This window comes from Leptonotus elevatus, chromosome 10, assembly GCF_054856555.1.
Source record: "Leptonotus elevatus isolate MCC_2025b chromosome 10, RoL_Lele_1.0, whole genome shotgun sequence".
In the NCBI taxonomy this organism is placed as follows: Eukaryota; Metazoa; Chordata; class Actinopteri; order Syngnathiformes; family Syngnathidae; genus Leptonotus; species Leptonotus elevatus.
Genome location: NC_141248.1, coordinates 18,923,855 through 18,938,868, shown reverse-complemented (window position 1 = coordinate 18,938,868; position 15,014 = coordinate 18,923,855). Strand labels below are relative to the sequence as shown.

Below are 15,014 nucleotides of genomic sequence, written 5' to 3'. Positions count from 1 at the left end.
TTCGGAACACCTGCACAAGGTTAGTTTTGCTCTCTGTTTAGGTTTTGTTGTTGGAGCACAAATAAACACCTGGTTGTCATCTGTGCATGTTTTTTGTATTTGCTGCCAGGTCGGCATTGCAAATGTGAAACTGTTTGCATTGTGTGTTTCTGTTTATCTCTGCTTTTAAACATCTTCAATTCTGTTGTTTTTAAAGGCCTTTAAATGTTTTATTTTTAATTATATGAAGCACATTGAGCTACCTTGTGTATGAAATATATAAATGAAGCTGTCTAAAATAAAGCTGCCTCAATTGTCTTATTGGGATTACTTACTTACTCTGGTCTCCCCAAAAATGTTTTAACAAAAATGTCACATAAAACTCACACACAAAATAAAATATAATGGTTATATTTAAAGGGACATCTTAGCATGTTAGCACATAATTCTTAGTTCTTTTGGCGTTAATTGAAATACAGTACAGTATTTATGGACCTTATCTGAAAGGGGGCGGGGCGTCAAATCTGGCAACCGCTACTGGTTGGTCTGAGATATTTGCTTGGATCTTTGGCGCCATCGCCTGGCTACTTTTGTTACAACTCGTGCATATAAATTGAAAAGTAACTTCAAGTATTTTAAATGATAGGGGGGGGAACAAAAAAAAATAGGATTTGACTTTTGACACTGGCTAACAATAAAAGTTGATTATTTTAACGCTAAATCTGTTTATGTCTTAGGTCAACACTGCGCACGCGTATGAAGGCTACGCGTTTGATTTGTGTATCGGGATGAGCCGTCTTCGTCGCTTACGCCTGGTGGAGCCAAAACAACACAGCCAATGAGCGGAGTCGACACGTAAACCGAACGCACAAGCTGTCAGACGAAGCCAAGCCAGTGAACAACTCAGCCTGCGAGGCGTCCGCTAGTCGCTCCAGCTCGGCTCTGCCAGCGGTCCATTTGTTGTCACGTTTAGACTCACCTAATCGATAAATAACACTTTTAGTGTCGTCTTTCGCGTTGTGTCGGTATCGCGTTTTGTTTTCACGCACAATGGCTGACCCCAAATACGCAAATTTACCAGGAATTGTAAGTGGCCATTGCTTTAGCAGGTTAGCCTAGCTTCGGCTAAGCCAACTAGCTTTTGCTAACATTGACTCAGCTGTTTTATTAGCGTTATAAAGATATATAAATGGCATTAATGCAAGAGTCTAACTGCTAAATGATGTACTTGTGGTGCGCTAAAAGCCATCATAAAGGAAGGAGTAGACAAATTTGTATCATGTTTGAATGAGCCGGGGCGTTGGCCAGGCTAAAAGATGCTGCTGGTCGTCTTATTTATTTTCTAAATGTTATTTTGTTCTTTAAATAGGCTTTTAACGAGCCGGATGTGTACGAGACAGGAGATCTCCCAGAAGATGACCAGGCTCAGTTCGAGTCGGTAAGTTGTTTGCTGTATTTTTATTTTAAAGGTAATGATCTATTTTCAACCCAATTACGTCATCATTGGTGGACACATCATAATTTGTAGAAAGATCGCATTTAAAAAAAATTAACCATAAAGTAAGTTGAATTTTAAATAGTGGTAGAAACCAATCTAACAAGCTTGAATGGATTCTTAATTTTGAAAGGAGTTATTGCAGCTAAGCCGTATATTCGCCAACCTCTGTCATGACTGTAAATACTGTATCCTATTTTCTCAGATAGTGGCCCTCCTCAACTGCAAAATACCAATAATTTATCAGAATATGTACCTAGGAGCTGTCCATAGTTGTGGATGTGAAAATATATCCTTAACATTACTCCCTAATGTATATTGCAATTCAAATCTGAGTGATTTGTTGTCTTAGTGTATTTGAATAAATCACTGTTTTCAATAACATTTATTAAAAATATATTTAAAAAAAACAAAAACGTGTCGCGACAGGATATACCGCATGTAACGTTAGTTCGCCGTCACTCACTTGTGGATCGTGAGGCTCGAGGAGACGTAGTAACAGGACTGAGACCCACCTCCCTTCCAACCCGTCTCCCATCACCACCGTTGGAGTCCACCCACCCAAGTAGAATTCAAATCTGTGGGAAACACTAAAATTCTTATAGTCCAGCCCTTTGCTAACTTGGCAGATTCATTTTGAAGTGTTAAATGCTTTTTAGGGCCATAATGCCTTCCAGCTCACGCATGCAGCATTTCAACACATGGTGGGGAAAAAGTTGTCTGGGTCACTCTACACGGCGCTGTTTGACGAAGTCAATTTAGTCAACACAACTAATGAAATCAGTTTTTTTTTTATGTGATTCCAAGAGTATGTTGGACTTTTTTTGTGTTGTTTCCACACTGCCATGGTTAAGGGGTTATAAGCTCAAAGGGTGCGTTTTGACAGATTTCCAATGTTTTGACTCCTAACTTGAAGAGGTAAAAACCTAATTGGCATTTTCCCTTCCATGTCGATCTTCCCATCCCAATGCCCTTGTTGTTTTGACTCTAACCCACCTCCCCTCGGATCCTAGCTTTTGCAAGTAAGATTGACCGTGTTTTATTATTTCATACTCTCAGTGGGCTTCAGTGCTGTGCTTTTACTTGCATGTTTTTTTCTAATCACACTTCCACTTTTCCTACGTGCTCATTTGAAGGGAATTAGGAGACTCAAATTGCAATGGCAAGAGCTCAATAGTTTTCTTAATGTATGCGTTGCTATTTTTAAACTTTTCAGAAAGACAGGATGAACTGCCTGCCCGAGTGTGTGTTCAAAGAAAGGAGTGTTTGTTTGTATTAAAAATGTATTTCCACCCCCTCTCTAACGTGTCATGCTGTCTAGCAGCTGCTTCATGGCTAACCTCACTCCTTGCTCTGACTAACTCCACGTGCGCCACATCTTAATAGCGCCTTATCTTAATATCAGGCTTTCTTGCATGTGACACAAGTATTTCCCACCACAAGCTATATCGAACTATACGAGTAAAAGTTCCACATCTGGCGTCACAAAATATGTTTTTAATTCAAACGGCAAGTTTTCAGAGTCATGCCCTTGGGGTCTCTTCATGAACTCCATGTCAGATGTCCAGTTTATTGTGAGACAACTGGCACGAACAAAGCAAATGCCGTAGGATCGTACTGATTGATCGTCTGGCCCAAACTGAAGGGGTAACGTTGTCGTTTGGGTTTGAAACATCTTTTCTGGCGCTATTCCTGGAACTTTTCTGACACACTTGTTGGGGATGATCAAAGAAATGTAGCAATGGGTTTTAAATTGTGGGGGAATCGTGTAGGTCGTTCCTAAAAATTCAATCTTGCAATGTTGCAGTTGCCATACGTGGAGATACTACAGGGGGTTTCGACAGAATTCAGAATCCTAAAGCAGCAACGTAACCCGAACCCAAGGAGTAAAAAAAAATTTTTGTTTTAAAATTGATTGTGACGGGGCTTGTCTATGTGCACCAGGAGCTCATTCCATTGTTTAGGAGCAGCAATCCAAAGGCTCTTTCCCCTCTGGGCTTCCGCTTATACTCTGCTGAATGAAATTGACAACAAATAAATTGCACTGCTCCACTTTTATGTGTGCAAATGCATCAGGAAAATCTTTTGAGATTTCCTGCGGGGTATGTCGCGGCTGTCCATGGCCATGCATTTGTAGTGTGAAAGAGGACCCCACTCAGACTGTCACAAGTGGAGGAAGAGAGATAAAGAACTGGAGACATCCTAGATGATTTCTGGGTGCTCAACTCAAGCATTCACTGCTTCCTTTCTGATCTTCTTTCCCTGATCCCAGTCAGCTGATCCTGCTCTCGAGTGTGCGTGTTTGTTTGTATGTGTGTGATTGTGATAACCGCATTAATACGTGTTGTCTCTCTCTCCCCACCCCGCAACCGTTTTATGCTCTTTCTAACTCTCTTTGGAAACCCAAGGAGCTGGTAAGAGCCTGACTAACCCTCCTCGTCTCCATCCCGCCCCCTCCCTCCCATCAGTGTAACCTTTCCGAGTGTCACCTCGTTTGATATTGTCTTGTCTGTCAGTGGTGTTTTAATCCAAAGTCTTCGGTTCATCATCGTAATTATCAACCAGTCAACACTACCGGTTCCTTGTTCCATTCACGTACCGTAGTGTACTTGATGTTCCATTGAGTTCATAATGAGTTTGGAAGATGAGTTTTAGTGCGACACTGCTTTTTAATCATACTGAAATCACAAAGGAAATCCTGCTGCAAACTAATTTGCATCGTTTTAATTTTCTCATTCATTTATGATTCATTCATGACAATCATTTTCATTTGAAAGGGAATTTGTCTTATGGGATTTTGTTGGGTTGTGGTGATTTTCATTTGTTTCTTAAATACAGGGAGGGGGGGGGGGGGTCCTTGGTTTACAGCGGTTACAAAGTCCCATTCCTACGTCGGAAACCTGAATGTACACACATGCTGGAATGCAGCGTCCATCTGATCTCATACACGAATACAGACGCCATAATTGCAGTAACCAAACACATCTATGCCATAACTATAAAACAATCCAGTGGGAAAAAAACACAAAGTATGGCAGTAAGTGAGCGTGACGACCTTTCATAGCCTCAGATCGTTGCATATGTCTACTCTGGACCCTAGTAAACCTGAGGACCCCCAGCATATATGTATTGTGCGCACACACGCGTCTGACTTGTTTTGCCGCCCCAATAACAGGAGGAACTGTGCAGCGACAGTGTGGAGAGAATCGTGGTCAACCCCAACGCTGCTTACGACAAGTTCAAGGACAAGCATATCAACACCAAAGGACTCGGTCCGTTCTATGTGGTTAATGCGCCAAGAAAGGCCATTTAATGCTCAGGCTTTTCATTTAGACTTTGTTTTGACTATTTTCCTCGGTCTGCTTGCTCTGATTCGTGCAGACTTCTCCGACAGAATCAGCCAAAGCAGAAGAGTGGGCTACGAGTCTGGAGAGTTTGAAATTGTGAGTACATTCACACGCTTAGGAGGCATTCCGTCAAAGAGTAAAATATTGAAAACTTGATCAAGTTCTAACAACAATTTTTTTTGGGGGAGGGGGGGGGGGCATGGATGTCCACTTATAAACGAACAAAATATGTATATATGATACCCTCACCCCTGAGCAACCATATTCTCTTATGTTCTTGCCTTGTTGTGGTGCAGCTGGGAGAGGGCTGCGGTGTCAAGGAAACGCCACAGCAGAAATACCAGCGCCTGGTGAACGAGATCCAGGAGCTCTGTCAGGAGGTGGACGCCATCCAGGTAGCCTGTCCCACATACACACACGCACACACACTAACTTAGTTGAAGTGCAGTCACTTCTTGGCATGACACGGGATCAAATGTTGCGCATTGACTGCGTCGCCAGGCCGTCACAAAGGAAAGCAACGCAGAGGAGCGCCTGACCCCGGTGGTCCTCGCCCAGCAGGCGGCCCAGCTCAAGCAGCATCTGGTTTCCGCTCACCTTGACTCGCTGCTGGGACCGCAGGCGCACATCAACCTGGCGGATCCGGACGGAGCGCTGGCCAGGTGAGCTTGCCGCGCATGTACGGGGAGGAGAATGAAGTCATTACACAAAAAAGGGGATTTTTTTTTCCATACAAATGTTTACTTATTTTACTACTGTTAGTGATTTGACGACAGCCTTTTCAAGCGTACGTGCAAATTCGTGTTACGCCGTCGCTGTAGGAGAAGAACTCCGTCGTAAGTCAAGGAACCCCTTGTGACAATTTGGCGGCCTCTCCTTCCTCAGGCGCCTGCTCACACAGCTAGAGGTGGCCAAAGGCAGTCGCAGCTGCTCTGCGGGAGACGGCAAGGCGCAGACGGCGGCAAAGGGCCCGGATGGAGTGGTCCTATACGAGTTGCACAGCAGGCCCGAGCAGGAGAAGTTCAATGAGGCTGCCAAGGTAAAATGAATAATACAGTTGAAGCCCAGTTTATTGGGAGGGATGAATTTCCAGACTCAACCACAGTCAGTGAAAATCTGCCATAAAAAGACCATATAAAAAAAATCTTATTTGTATTATTTTTATGTGCATTTATTAAAACACTCTTTGTGAACTAATTTGAATACATGAAAACATTTGTAAGATTAATAATTTATGTATTAATGTGTTATGTGCAATGATTACCCCTAGATGGCAGTAATTTGCAAGATATGTTCCAATGCCTTTGGAGTGTCTTGTGTTCTCAAATCTATGCTTCCTGAAGCTAATGTAGGAGTTTCAGGTTCTTCCTATGGCGCCATAGCAGAGGCCTTTGTCAAAAATGTGAGCTGTGGAGGGGGGGGGGGGTTGAACATTTAATTTTGTAGTTTATATACCACGCTTAAAGAGAATTTCTCACAAAAAAACATTTACTGTGCTGGCTGAACCGCTATATAATTTAATGTAGTCAAAATAAAGACCGTGTATTTAATTGCGCTACCTCGTTCTCTCTATAGATGGCAGAATTGGAGAAACGTCTGGTGGACATCGAGATGGCTGTTGGCTCAGCATCAGACAAACAGGTACTGGCACTAATTCCATCCGTCTGCTTCCTTTGCTTCAGACCTCACACACACACACACACACGCGTACGCAGTGTATTCATGCTCCCGTTGCTATGGAAACATAACCTCCCACCTTGATTTATTTGACCGCGTTTAACCTACGTTGCTGTCCTTGGCGTTTCCACTGCAGGGCCCTCTGAACGCCGGCATGCAAGGAGTCAGTCTGACAGTGAGTCGTTCACTTAATTGTCATCATAGCCAAAGAACGAGATCGCACTTCAGTGATGACATCACTTCCTGTCACATTTCCTTATGAACTTTACCTGTTTTTGCTTCAGGATACTTTGGAACTCCTGCAGGCCAGGGTCAGTGCGCTGGACTCGGCTACTTTGGATCAAGTGGAGGCCAGGCTGCAGGTACAGTTTACATCAGATGTGCAAACATTTGGGGACAGATGGGAAAATCAAGAGTTAAAACTATTATTTTTAGTTAGCTATACTTTTGTTACCATCTTATTTTCTTTAAATTGTTCATTTGCAACATGTGACTAACAGACAGAAAACACAACATTGATGAATGAACAAACCAGGGTGGATTATTTTTTTCCCCCACCACATGACTATATTTCTTTCTCACTAAGTTGGCAACAAAGTACTACTTTTGTTTAAATGAAGCTCCTCAACTCATTTCAACAAACTGATAGGCGAGTTTTTCAATAAATAACAGAAGACGCATTCCAAAATAAATTCAGGATAATAATAGTGAATTTGCTGAACTGTTGGAGGTATTGTTATTCTATATTAACTCATTTGCTCCCAAAAGCGTATAAAAACATCCAATTTTGGTTAAAAAATTTATTTATACGTTTTTTAAAATGTTTTTAATGCTAGAGCATTTGAAGGCTTTGATGCAGCCTCTGACCCGAAGACGTCGCTTAAAACAATGGTAGTTATTACAAAAAAGGGCCAGCAGGTGGCAGCAGAGTATAAGAGATCAACCAGGGCCATGTTGAAAATAAGCTCTAAAGTTTTAAACAGCTTTGTGAATAATGATGAAACTTAGCTATATTCTAATGCTATTTGCTGCTAAACGGAAAACGATACAAATATTCTCTTTTTATTCATGATGAAAGAAGAGACTAATCTTTCTTTTGGTAGGTTCCATGTTTTTATAGCAATCGAACAAAATATTCTGTGGGCTTTACAAAATCAGTCAAAATCCAGTAAAACAGCCGGGAGCGAAGGGGGTTGCTTCAGTGAAAATGGCTGGGAGTGAATGAGTTAAAAGGCATTTAGAAACATTTGAAAGTGGCGGCGGCGTCTGCTATTCACCCAATCTTTGCCATTAGCAACGAGTCTTGAGATGACTTCCAAAAGTAAAAAAAAAATAATAATAATAATTTTCACATTTGACTAAATGTGTGTACATTATCTTAACACGAGCGCAATGCCTTCCTCCATTTTAGAGCGTGCTCGGCAAGATGAACGAGATCGCCAAGCACAAAACGGCCATCGAGGACGCCGACACTCAAAACAAGGTTAGCACTTGCCTCGCTTTCAATTTCCTGGCATGCGCGTCAAGGTTTTGCCGTTGTTCGCTAAGCTGGAATGCGTTCGCAGCTGTCGCAGCTGTACGACGCGGTGCAGAAGTGGGAGGCCATGTCCACCTCCGTGCCTCAGGTGGTCCAGAGGCTGGTCACGGTCAAGGAGCTGCATGAGCAAGGTGACGAACTCGCGAGGCTCAGCGGCGCACGTAATATATGCCAAGGCGCTGGCGCAGTGTTGCTCGGAACCCCGACACGCGCGCGAGCTCACCGGCGGGGGGATGTTTTGAGGTTAGCGGGGGAGGAGCCGCGTTGAAATGTCGTCATTATGTGTAAACGGAGTGTAACACTTGACAATGGGAGAACGAGACGATTATAATCACATCATCTTCTTTTTAAATATGCATCAAAGCATCCGTGGATTTGATCCTTTCATTGTAAAAAGCCATTTTATCATCATGGATTTTTAACATGAGCCACTTGATCAGTCAAGATGATGCTAACTTGTACGCTCAAGACATAGAAGGTGTTTTTCACCGTTTGAAAGACAAATGACTAAGAGGGCAGCATTCACACTCGTCATTTGTGTTTGCATGACTGTGGCCACTAGAAGGGAGCAGCACACTCATTTGGATTGCAGCATTAAATCATGATGCCCAAACTATGATTTTTTAAATCATGCTATTACTGTGTTTTGAAGACGTTTTTCGGGGGAGGCTGGAACAGAATTTGTCGAAGGAGAAATATGATTTGAGATATGTGCATAGTCGCATGTCAAGGCTACGCTATATTTACATATAGTAAAGTCGGTGTTCCATAATACATTTATTTTAGATTAACATTTTTTGTGTGTGTGTGTGTGTCACAGCTATGCAGTTTGGCCAACTGCTCACACATCTGGACACCACTCAGCAGATGATCAACAACTCTCTGAAGGACAACACCACCTTGCTGACACAGGTAAGGAACATACCAGCTACATGTAATCCTCGCCATCCCACAGATGACAGCAAAAACTTCCAAATGTGACTGAAAACATTTACGGTACATTTAATCAAGGTTTTGTGACGATGACTAGCCAATTCAAATGCAGGCACCGCGTAATTAATAGACATTCTGATAGGCAATGAAAACCAAGCATTGCCCTTTATTTGGAGAGAAAAAAAAAATTGCTCCTTCTCACCTCATATACATCCTCTTCCCCATCTACTTATGTCAGGTCCAGCAGACGATGAAGGAAAACCTGGTGGCCATAGAGGAGAACTTCGCCACACTCGACCAGAGGATGAAAAAGGTGTCCAAATAAAGCTGGAAGAAAGAAAAAAAATCCAAGAAAACAAAGCATTTGGACATGAACATGGACAAATGAGAGTTCCACATTGACTCTTTTGACCCCCGCCTCGCCCCCTCTCTTCTTACTACTGTTCTCTTCTCCTTCACCTCTGCCTTCTTCACTAAGTGGAATGTTGGGAAAGATTGAAAATAAGACCAAATTTGCTCAAGTTAATTTAACGACCGTTTGTATTTTATGATTATTAGTAGAATTGAAAATTGAAGACAAGACCGGATTTGTACCGTTTACATGTCCAATTAAATGGTTGACGGTAATGTTGGAAGGATACCTTTAGAAATGTGTATAAAAAAAAATAAAACTGTGTGGCCTCCAAAGGAAAAATGTAAATATGCCTACATTACCTTCTTTGTTTGCTTGCGCTCAAGTCACTCACTTGTATTTATCTTATGACTGGGAGGGACACGCCACACACACACACACTTTTAATTTGCTTTGCCATTGCATTCAAATGTATCGTGGTCATGGAAAATGATCAATAAAACACACTAACTTGACTTGTTTTAAGTGTTCTAATTCCCAACTCATACAGACGCAGTCGTTGGGAAGCAGTAGGTGGCAGTATAGCACCTGATGAAAGACAATGCGTATATGGAGGAAAAAAAACATCCATCCATACACAACTTTTTATGCATGTCTAAAAAAAAAAATAAAATGTTTATTTTAATAAAGGAAGTCAGACTTGCGTGGTATTCCATAGCTGCAGTAGACAAAGAAGGGCGTGTCTTCACTGTACATAGTTTGCCATATCATGTATGTGTCCTCATCTAACGGGCTGCCAGACCATCTGCACTCAATTAGGTCACACAACACTTACTGTCGAGTAAATGGAGGAGGACTGATGATGGATACATCTCGATGAGTGAGCGTAAGTATTGGGACACTTCCGATGCTACATTGCACATGTTTGCCTCCCTAAAACCAATGTTTGCTGCTACATTGACACAATTTCCTAATCACGACATAGGTGTTGATTATTTACCTTGTCAAAAAGAAAGCAAAAGTCAAGCTGATTTACTGACATCCTGACAGGAAAAAAAACAAACTATATGCTGGAATCATAAAATTAATCACAGTTTTAGAAGTGAAAAAAAAGTTACTGTATATTTAAAATCAAATTAAAAATAGATATACATTGAAAACATTAAAATATCCACATTCAAAGAATAAACCACACAAAAAATACATTAAAATAAAGTTATTTGGGGGGGAAAGGCATACAAAGAAAACCCACATTAACGAAAATAAAAGCTCACATTAAAACCACAAAAATCAAGTTAAAAAAAACACATTTAAATAAATCTATTTCGAAGAAAGACATTCAAAATTTAATCCACACAAAAAGTGACAAAAAACAAAAACAAACTAAATCTTATTTTATAAAACACATTGAAAGAAAAAGCAAGTTTTTATTTTTTTTGTTTTTTTATCATATTGCAAAAAAGTAAACATCGACATTAAGATATAAAATCCACAAAAATTACTATTAATTTTTTTTTTTAGAAAATACATTAACATAAAAATAAATACACATTTAAAGTAAATCATTTTCAAATGCACTAAAAATAAAAATATATAAAAACACACAATCCAAGAAAAAAAATTCTAATATATATATATTTTTTTAATTACATTGAAATATAAGTAAATATACATTCACGTGTGATTGTAAGGAGGCTACATCTTGAATGAAAACGAAAATGAATGAATGAAAGCTTAGCAATTCTTGTGCATTCTCAAGAAGGACCCTCGGGGCAGAAACAACAAATACAAACGCAGTGGCCGTAAAACAGAACCTTGCGGAGCTCCAAAAGCCAAATTGTACATCTTCTTTATTTATTTTTAACACTTTGAAAATAATTTGATCTGCTCTCAGCTATTTCGCATGCTCTTTCCAAAATGCAACATAAAGCACAAGAAGTGAAAACCACACCTCAGACGTTTACCTTGTGAGGCATCATATTCTTTCCAAAATGCAACATAAAGCACAAAAAGTGAAAACCACACCTCAGACGTTTACCTTGTGAGGCCATGTTAGACTTTAGGCTTTATTCTATCAGCACATTAGCAGCTGTATCGCTCCGTCTCGCCTCAGAGCCGGCCGGGATGCTTTCCGACAGCTGCTGTGTTAGTGCTTGTGCATGCCGTTGTGTGTGCGTGTGTGCGTGCGTGTGTGCGCGCGTGTGTATAGGGTGAGCTGACTGGGTGTGGCGTGAGTCTTGACCGAGGCGGTGTGGTGTGCTTGGTTGGGAACAGGAAATGGAACTTACTGCAATGCAGGAAATCCTCCGGCTGCTCAGTACAACATCTATAAAACGCAGCTTAACTTCGCAGGTTCCACTTGGATCCCTTTTACTTAATTTTTGTTTTGTTTACTTATTTTCATACATATGGCATTTTAGAATGTTACATGATGCCACTTTTAAAAAAAAAAATGTTTTTATAACAGCTTGATCCTGGAATGGATGAATTCACACGACAGTGTTGAACTTTTATTCTATTATTTTATTTTATTTTATTTATTTGCACGATGGTGTTAAATTTCAGAGGTTTCTCAGGGAATATTTCACTTTATTTTAGTTTTGTTTACCGGGACCAGATTTGTTTTTATATTTGTGTGACAGTAAGGAATGATGCAATGTTACTTCAAGCATAAGGTTTGATGATAGTTTGACATTTGAACGGATGAATTTACTCAATTCTATTCAACTTATGAGGTTCCGTAGGTGTTTTTTTTGGGGGGGGGGGGGGGTGCAATTTTATACAGAGCCACAATGGCAAAATGCAAGAACTAAGCTATTATTAAAGTAATAAATCTATGGTGGCGTCCAATTTTTTTTTTTACTTTCATGAGTTTGAAGCTTCAAGAGAAATCTTCCATTAGATTGTATTCAACTTCAGAGGTTCCCAAAGGGTGTTTTTTCCACTTTATTTTAGCTACTGTTTGACCAAGGAACTTTAGTGGTTCAACGAGATGTTTTTTTGGTAGTTTTATTGTAGACTTTTTACACTTGTAAGTCTTCAATAACAAAGCTCTGGGGCCCGCAGTCGTGTCAATAAAATGTCTTATTTGTGTTTTCTTTCAAATCAGACTCGATAATCGAGTCCCTTTCCCTTTCCCTTGGATGTCACGTGCACGAATAATGAATGAAGTAAACAACGTGTGTGAGTGTTAAACAAATGAAAATGATGCAAGCCGGCTTGTAAACAAGGCCGGGCTAATGAAAAGAGCCCATCTTGACAAAGTCAACAGACAGCCGGGTGGAGGTGGAGGGGAGAAGGAGCGTGGGTGCGGGGAGGGTGGTGGCGGCGGCGGCGGCGGGGTGTTGGGGTTGTGGCGGTCCAAGTGTGCCGAACTACTCAGCAACAGCCACCCGAGCCGTGACGCGTTGCCGGTGCTGTAAGCCGGTCCTGGAGACAAGTGTTTGAGCTCGCGATTCGCTGCTCGCCGCTGTTGCTATGAGGGGGCCGTGCACGCGCGCCGCCGCCGCCGTCACGTGAACGCGTACGGCTTTGGATTTGCCTGGCACGCAGCCGCGCACCGGGTTATGGGGTGTGAACGTCTTGTTTACGTGGCGCTTTGTTACCAAAAAATGTCGTACAAGTTACATGAACTCTTTGACACGCGTGTATTAAGCAACGAGAGTATTATCCGTGGATGTTTATTTATCCGCTAGTGGCTATAAATAACCATGTGGCCGAAAGGATCCTATAAAACAGGCAAATTGTGATTGCTAATGGCTAGACTAGCATAGGTGGGCAACCTACGGCACGTGGACTGTCAAATCATTTACTCCCTATTCTAAAACCTAAAGACTCGGCTATAAAAGCATTTAACCCACAAAAAAAGCTACAAAACAATGAATATTAGTCTGATTATTGCATCATATTTGTTTGTTTCTTTACAGCCCTGGGACAACAACTACGAGTCTCCGACTGAAATCTACTCGTTTGTGTCATTATGGGGATCACGTGTTTGTTTATACCACAGAATAAATAATACTTTAAGAATTAGTCAAATAATAATACAAGACGGGGAGAAAGTAGGTCTGTGTACACGTCTTCAAGTTAGTTTATTTAAAGAAGTGAGGGGAAATGACAGAAGGAAAGACGAAATTAAGAAAGCGTGTTAGAAAGGAAGAAAATGGTTGACGGCAACGAAACAAGGGAGAAAAGCAAGAAGAAAAGAAGGGTGGAAGCAAGGGACGGTATAGGGAAGAATGAAGGAAAGGGGGATGAAATGGACAGATAAAGTAAAGAATGACAAAAAGAAGCAAAAATTAAGAAAATGATTCATGAACAACAGGGAAGTAAATAAACGATGATGGAAAAATGAGCAAAGGAATGATGGGAGGAAGAAAGGAAGAAAAGAGTACAGGATAAAAGGAAGGAAGAGTACAGCCCCCCAAACAAGTGCCACCTTTCAAAAAGGAAACAATGACTAAAAGAAGGAAGTTGGACTGCAAGGAAGGAAAGGCAGGAAAATAATGATGAAAGGAAGGATGAAAAAATAAATGAACAAAACAATGGTGAATGGGGGAATTATGGAATAATTTATTAAAACAAAATGTCTATATTTAAAAAAATAATAATAATAATCTGTGATTAGGTGAATCTGTGGGTACCAACTCAAGAGTATGCAGAGATACTTATTTTCATATAGTAATGTTATCATTCCTATAAATATCTTTGTTTTTGTTTCCTTGTTTTTGTTAGAATGTAGTGTGAAGTGCAGTACATTTCTACATAGCTGCAGACTGATACAGAATTTAGAAGATTGGTTTATCATGCAGTCTCATTTTTTGTAAATAGCAGGCATAATGCATGCTCTCGTGTTTAAGCCTGGAGGTGGGTTTGGCCAATCTTCCTCTTTTTGCACGATTAACTGCTTGTTTTGTCCACTTTGTAGTGAATTTGGTGTCTGTTTTGACTTTTTTTGTTTTGAAGAAACTTATTGCAAATTTGTGAAAATTTAACAACTGAATACAATAACAAACACACTAGTTAAAAATCCGTAAAAACACCAATATATCCTCACCACAAGTACACGTTTCGTCGTTGTCAATTGAAAACAAACATTTACGTGAAAGTCGCATCCGTGCGCGCTCCCGCTTGTTTTGATACCATCCCGGAAGTCCGTCGCAGAGACCGCGCGCGGCCGTGACGTGACGAAGCTTGAGAGGTCCCAACGTGTGTTGTTTACGCGGTCATCATATAATAAGACAATACAAACGCTGAATTGTCCACTCGCTACACACCACGCATTCGTTTATCTGTGCAGTTTCTCCTTTTGTGACGTGTAAAAAAAATAAAATAAGTGTGGGGGAGTGGGTGTGGAACGTCACGGCGTTAAATATCAAACGACAATTCTTCGACATTGACTCGCCGTGCATATATGTATATTTTTAGATATATTTTTTTGTTCGAGGCAACGCTATTTAATAAAACATGTTCGGATTCTGCCGGTGTTATCCCCTGCTAGAAACTGGTTGCCAAGCATTGCATCATTCCTTTCATGTGACTCCCATACGCCCCAAATTCGTCCTGGCCGTCTTATGACTGCATCACAACTGCGCCTCGTACAAACTATACAGACAAGAGGAACGCATTCAACCTTGCCTGTCAAACAAACCCCGCCCACCTTGCATGAATCTCCGCCGCTCTTATTGGATGTCG

General features: G+C 40.9%; 1 protein-coding gene across 2 annotated transcripts; it reads left to right on the top strand.

Moving 5' to 3' along the window:
* Positions 1-853: 853 nt before the first annotated feature.
* Positions 854-9,835, top strand: dctn2 (dynactin 2 (p50)). Of its 2 annotated transcripts, XM_086086346.1 has the most exons (14): positions 854-1,065; positions 1,349-1,417; positions 4,650-4,746; positions 4,856-4,917; positions 5,118-5,216; positions 5,323-5,483; positions 5,707-5,860; positions 6,397-6,462; positions 6,635-6,673; positions 6,783-6,860; positions 7,910-7,981; positions 8,064-8,166; positions 8,856-8,947; positions 9,207-9,835. In XM_086086346.1, exons 1-14 carry the CDS (start codon positions 1,030-1,032, stop codon positions 9,291-9,293), a joined length of 1,215 nt encoding a protein of 404 aa, XP_085942472.1. In that variant the 5' UTR covers positions 854-1,029; the 3' UTR covers positions 9,294-9,835. The 2 variants fall into 2 exon arrangements, with proteins under 2 accessions (XP_085942472.1, XP_085942473.1); XM_086086347.1 differs by lacking the exon at positions 8,064-8,166.
* The last annotated feature ends 5,179 nt before the right edge of the window (positions 9,836-15,014 follow it).

Excerpts from the sequence above, each read along its gene's own strand:
- dctn2 (XM_086086346.1), top strand. The coding sequence starts at position 1,030 with ATGGCTGACCCCAAATACGCAAATTTACCAGGAATT. Across the intron at positions 6,861-7,909 it reads AAGTGGAGGCCAGGCTGCAG|AGCGTGCTCGGCAAGATGAA; the intron begins GTACAGTTTACA and ends CCTCCATTTTAG. Across the intron at positions 8,948-9,206 it reads ACACCACCTTGCTGACACAG|GTCCAGCAGACGATGAAGGA; the intron begins GTAAGGAACATA and ends TACTTATGTCAG.